The sequence below is a fragment of the Rhagoletis zephyria genome, unplaced genomic scaffold (assembly GCF_001687245.7).
Source record: "Rhagoletis zephyria isolate East Lansing unplaced genomic scaffold, Rhagoletis_zephyria_1.1 Rzeph_scaffold_02019, whole genome shotgun sequence".
NCBI lineage: Eukaryota > Metazoa > Arthropoda > Insecta > Diptera > Tephritidae > Rhagoletis > Rhagoletis zephyria.
Window position 1 is genome coordinate 90,250 of NW_016159103.1, and position 6,720 is coordinate 96,969.

The window sequence follows — 6,720 nt, forward strand, 5'->3', positions numbered from 1 at the left end:
AAGAGGCATTGCCATTCAGCATCAGAAATTTTCTCCTTCAGTCAATCAGAAAGAGGCATAAAATTTATTGCTGTCCAGCTGTAATTTTGGTCGCTAGATATAAGTTATATCAGTGGCAATATTTGTGTGGGCTTTTTATATATTGATATAAGGCATGTTTTATTCAACCATCACAAGCAAATAGCTAAATCTTGGTCAAATAAAACGAAATTAGCTTATTTCCTATGTAAGCCTAAGTTTGACAGTTGTTCGACTACAAATAGTGTCAAAGTAAGTTTTTGCCTCTTTCTGATTGGCTGAAGGAGAAAATTTCTGATGCTGAATGGCAATGCCTCTTGTTCAATATACAAGCCAAGATAGCTTTCCATAAGCCAATATAATTGTGTTGGGTAAGTCCTCCATAAAAAATAAGCTAATAGCTAAATTTTCTGGATAAATAAATCTCGGCTATAACCATTTGTGAAATAGCTTCTAAAACGTATTTTTGCAGGATTTAATCACTTACAAAATTTAGAAAATAGGCTATTTTACATCCAATTACATAATAACTAATATTTTGGGTTGGCTTTCCTTTATGGCCGTTCGTGAAAGGGGCGATGGGCGAAAGGTAAGTGGGCGTGGCACCTCTAACCAACCTTTTTGGAGGGAATGAACCGCTATTGACAAAAATACAACCCCCGACCACCTAGGTCCCCTATGGTTCCCCCTACGGACCCCTTAGAAAAATTGCCAAAAATCACAATTTCATTTGCGTTTATTCGCTTGAAAAATGTTAAATATTCTTTTACACAATACATTTTTATATACACATTTTTATATAGTCAGTCAATAAAGTTTAGGTACAGCGATTTTTTTACAATACTGGCAACTATTTTTCAAATATATTTTTCAATAATTTTTTATAAAAATATGGTTACTTCTACAATAAAAACCCGAAAAATCAGAGTTCCAAACCTTGTGCAAAATTAAAGAAAATTCTGCATAATTTCATTCAAATATTGCACTTTTTATTTACGCTCTCTAAAAAAAATTTGAATATGCAGTTTTTTAGCCCACTCAATTTTAGTATAACAAAGTGCAAGTTGAGGTTGAGCTAGGACTTACCATTGATTTTTAGCACTTTTTTTGTTGAAGGTGTCGCTCCTTTTCTCCATATAAAATAATGTTTGATAATTTTTTTATATGGAAAAAATGTGCGACACCTTCAACCAAAAAATTTCCCAAAAATCAATGGTAAGTCCTAGCTTCCTCATACTTGCACTTTATTATACTAAAATTGAATGGTCTAAAAAACTGCATACTCAACTTTTTTCTAGAGAGCGTAAATAAAAAGTGCAATATTTGAATGAAATTTTGCAGAATCTTCTTTAATTTTGCACAAGGTTTGGAACTTTGATTTTTGAGGTTTTTGTTGTAGAATTAACCATATTTTTATAAAAAATTTGCGAAAAATAAAATATTTAATAAATGGTTGCCCGTATTGTAAAAACTTCGCTGTACCTAAACTTTATTGACTGACTGTACAAGACATTTTTATAAAACACCCAGTAACCAAAATAGACATCACTGGGGCGGCAGCCCCAGGTTTACCACAAAGAAAGAGAATTCTAGTTACCTCATCCTTTCCCAAGGCTGCATCACTGGGGCGGTAGCCCCAGTTAGGTCACACAGAAAGGAGAATTCTACGTAGTAAGCGTTATAATTCCTAAGCGCGGCCGAAGGGCGCCTACGCAGAAAGGAATTCTACGCAACAATACTGTGGACGCAAGCAAAAATTGCGATTTTTTGCCATTTTTCTAAGGGCTCTGTAGGGAACCATAGGGGGCATAGGTGGGCGGGGGTGGCATTTTTGTCAATGGCGGTTCATGCCCTCTGCAAAAAGGCCGGTTGGAGGTGCCACGCCCACTCCCCCTTCGACCACCGCACCTTTAATGAACGGCCATAATGGAAAGTTTCCCCAATATTTTAACAGAAGACAGCCCAATATTTGCGTTTATATTAAAATATCAATAATGTTGCGCTAAGAGGTTTTCATGCAAATGAACATGTAGCTGTCAAACTACCAAATTGCCGGCAATAGATGGGAAGATATAAGCTCTAATATATATTGCTCTTGAAGAGCAATGAGCGGTCTCCATTGACTATTTATATTCTATCATATGTATCAATATATAAACTTTATCCTGTGGAGACGGGCAGTTACTTTGACTTGCAGTCAAACAACTATCAAAATTCATCTAACATAGGAAATAAGCTAAGTTCTTTTTATTTGACCAAGATTGAGCTATTTGCTTGTGATGGTTGAATAAAACATGCCTATTATTAATTTTATCTTTTTACAAATGTGGGCAAATTGAACACGCCCTGAAAGTAATTTACGTAAGTGTTAAGCCGATATATAAATGGCAAAAATTATATAAACTTAATTGCTTCCTCCTTTAATTAAGTGTATATTACCGCATATTTGTGACCACGATTTTATTTTACAAACATATATACAATTCGCGAATATGCGACAAAGAACAAAGCAAAATGTTTGTATGTCAAAAAATTGACGTTGGCAATTCGGCTGATAGAAAGAGAAGTTGCCAAGACTTGTCTTCACGAATGGCCGACGAAAGGCCGCCATTTTGCTTTCGCCATTTTGAGAAAATTTTCAGTATCGATTTTTCATCGACTTGTCCCCTCAAAATTTTCACAATTTTAATTGGATAATTTTGTTTAAATCATGTAATTCACAAACGTTATTCAACTAGAAAAACTTGCCGAGATACATTATTCGAATCAAGGCAGCTATTTTACACCATATATGTATTAAAAAATCTTACATACCTGATTATTTAAGTTGCCTGGGTTCTGATTCTGGTTCCCACGATTTTGCTGCTGGTTACGATTACGATTCCCACCAAAACCTCCTCGATTCTGATTTCCGAAACCTCCTTTATTCTGGTTACCACCACCGGGTCCACCACCACCTTGGTTTTGATTTGGACCATTCTGGTTAAAACGTGGTTTTTTCTCCGCCGGTGCCCCATCGACATTGTCATTTTGCTTTTGCTGCTGAACATTTAAATTCGGCTTTTTATTGCCTTGCTGCATATTTTTCTGGGCTCTTTGAGGTAATGGAGCAGCACCATTTACTCCTTCAGCTTTAATTCCACCATCCATGTCGGCTAAAAAATATTTTCACCTTCAAACACACACACACTCTCCAGATATGTATCTAGGAAAATATTCTACTGAAAATCCTGCGATGCCCAAAAAACACAACCGCACGAGTCGACGACCGGAAAGAGAATGAGATAAATGTGAAAGCAACGCTGATGAAAATGGCGTACGAATGCGCAGGGTTGATTTTGATGATACGCAGGGTTGCATCGTATACTAAAAAGTACACTCAGAAAAATGTGGTCCTTTCTTAAGAGCGAAATACACCACACAAGCGGTTTGACAAACCAAGCGAAATTTCCCTTTGCTTCAAGCCATTTGTGCTGTGTATGGGGGTGTTTGAAGGTTTGACAAACCGCCGTCAAACCTTCAAACACCCCCATACACAGCACAAATGGCTTGAAGCAAAGGGAAATTTCGCTTGGTTTGTCAAACCGCTTGTGTTGTGTATTTCGCTCTTTAGTTGAAAATGTGCCGCCAAAGAATCGTATTAGCAAAGAACGTAAATCTATAAGAGACAACTCCCTAAACTGTGGCCAGTGAGTCTACAAGGCAAGGCGAATAAAATAAAATAGAAAATAAATAAATAAAAGTGTTAAATACAAAAATGAAATTACAAATAGACGGTTGCCATGCAGGGGGATTTGTTAGTTGGTTCATGGCATTATTTCTAAAAGCGCCATTTTTTATTTTAAACGTGGAAATGGCAGAGGTTACATTGCCGTCTTAAGAGCGTGTCAGACGTGGCAATGCAGTATATTTCAAAAGACTGTCAAATTGAGAAATTTTAGAAAGCAGTTTCATGAGCAGTGACACCTTGCATATAAAGTGTTTCTCGAAAGAAAGTTTTTTTATTCCGAAGGGCGAATTGCAGGGAAAATTTCTGAAAACGCTTCTTGACTGTTTACACGGTGAATGGATTTATAGCAACAGTTCTCGATACTAAAATGCAACCGTGAGCCGCTAAAATGAACCAATTTATAAAAGCAAGATAACGAAAAATAAATGGATTTAGAAAAACATATGAAATGGGTCGATACTGTCGATAGTATCGATCGTCACCTTTAAGACTATCGTAAAACATCAATGGACTGGACTATCGATAGTTTGACAGCTCTAAGCAAGAATAAATATTTCACAGTTTTTTGTTCATATTCGTGCAAATAACAAACAAATAAATGTGAAACATAAGTTGTCTCCGTCTTTCCCGCGTCCGCCGCCATATTTATCTTGACAGGTTCTAAAATTCCTGCGCATTGCCACGTCCTGACATATTTACGCGCATACATACGTACATATACCCTGCAGGAAATGTATCTAACTATAAGCTAACTTTAAATTGATTAGGAAGGAGCTAAAATTCACTTATTATCTGTATATTTTCTTTGACGTAAGCTAACTATATTTCTATGGCGATGGCCGCGAAATAGTCAAGGGTGGTTTACCTCTGCATTAGTTGTAGTCAACGGTGTTTTACCTCTACATTAGATGTAGTCAAGGGTGGTTACCTCTTACATAAAATATCAATAGAAGGAACAAAGTATATTTTTTTTTAATTTTTTTATTTTATTTTATTACATTTCATTTTTTTTTTCTATATTCTGCTGTTTTTTTCCATAGTCAAACTCCGTCAGACATAACTACAAAATGATAATATTAAATTTCGATCTTCCTTTTATTTGTCCTCAATTCGAAAAAGTATTTGCGAAGTGCAGGATATTTAAATAGAAATGCGTTTAAAGAAAACAATCTCCTTCTTTACACCTGCATTACTTGTCAACTAGTTCTAAGTTAGCTTTTTGTAGCTAACCACAAGTTATATATTTTATAGAAATCGCAAAAAAGCTAACTACAAGTGGGTTATTTTTTATCAATTGATAATTTTTTTCTGCAGGGTATATGTACGCTTACAACATGAACTTGTTGTAGCTCTATTCTGCTTGTTACCGAATATTTTGTCACCAGCTAATTTTGTTACCAAACATTGTTACCACTTCTTCTAACCGCAATTGTAGGTACCTGGGTGAAGTTTTAATCTATTCGGCATTTCAGCTATGAAGTTTTGTAGAAATTCTGTTGTTGAATATTTCATGGGGTAATATTTTGTTACCTGTTTATTAGATGAAAGCAAATTTTACAGGTTACAAGAGTTCGCAGAATGAGAAAGGGGTTTAAAAAAAGAGAGGAACTTTATTTTTCGGTAAAAAAAAAATTATCAACGCAGAATAGGCCTGTTAATGTACGATTTTGCGTTTAACGCTTTTCATGATAGTAAACAAAATTTGTGTTACCAACGCGGAATAGGTATGTATGTATGTATACACTCACTTATACATGCTTCAGAGCTTTGCAATTATCAATAATGCAAAATAATTAAATTTTTTGAAGTTGTATACATGTTGTTCGAAGTATCTAGAGTCAACTGTAAACAAATCGTAAGCGCTCGGTTTACAAAAATAAAGGCAACCGTTTTGCCAAATTATATTTGTTGTAAAACCACTTATGTGATTGCATGAGTACATTTGTACAAATTGGTTTTAATTATTTATTGATTGTGTTAAATTTATTATTTTATTTTATTTTCTTTGTTAATTAAAAGGGATATTGTATTTATAAATTACAACTTCCATATTAAAGAGGAAGTTTGTAAAGCTCTCGCATGGCGCATGTATTTTATTTCCTTACCTTTGTTTAATGTTACAAAAGAAATAAAATCTACGTAGATGCGTATTAAACTAAGTTTAAACCACACTCAGATTCAGCGGCACACGGAAAACTGGCGCTTAGTACTTTCTTGGCTAGTCCATAAGACAGTCGGGCGGAACGACCCAGACAACACTTGAGTCTTTGTGTGTGTGCCCTTTAGCCAGGGCCGAAGTATGTTTTGGTTCTTTATCCTACTGAAATTACCTAGGTAAGGCCATATCCCGTTCAGATTATCAGAGCACGATTTTATTTAAAATTTAAACGTATACATAGATGCCGATCCATCGCGAACGAGAAAACAGGTAACATAACGGTACGAAAAAAAGATTCATACCGCTACGATAAACTGGGTGCTAAGATTGTACACATACGGTTAGTGCACTCTTGTCACACTGAATGCATTCTAGTTACCCTGGGCGCACTATTGTTGCGCTGAATACATATATTTTGGCTTTGCTGAATGCGATCTTAATTAAAATTGCCAATATAGCGTCATTTGACTTGGAAACGCTTTATCCCAGCAAACATTTGGAGTCCTATTTCGGAGCTATTACGCTCATAATGAGCTCATTTAAGAGTCCGATATGAGTGTGTTTCCCTTCCTACGAATGTCGACTTATATGAGCCTAAATTCATACATCAAATGAGCCTCAATATGAGTCATATTGGACTCTTATTGGCCTCATATACGGCTCATTTTGGACTCTTTTAAAACAAGTTTTGGCCTCATGTATGACTCTTTTTGAGACCCTTATCGGCCTCATAAATTGCTACATTCGGACTCTTATTTTAGGTGTCTCTTTGAGTCTTATTCAACTCACTATATTTGCAAAGGCATTCCGCAAA

General features: G+C 35.6%; 1 protein-coding gene across 1 annotated transcript in view; it reads right to left on the bottom strand.

The window, feature by feature from the left end:
* The window catches only part of LOC108365845 (protein no-on-transient A-like), a 22,228-nt gene extending 18,917 nt beyond the window's left edge, over window positions 1-3,311 (bottom strand). Inside the window, 1 exon segment of the mRNA XM_017620032.1 lies at window positions 2,833-3,311. Coding sequence (XP_017475521.1) covers window positions 2,833-3,168 — 336 coding nt within the window. The 5' untranslated portion in view covers window positions 3,169-3,311.
* Window positions 3,312-6,720: the final 3,409 nt, after the last annotated feature.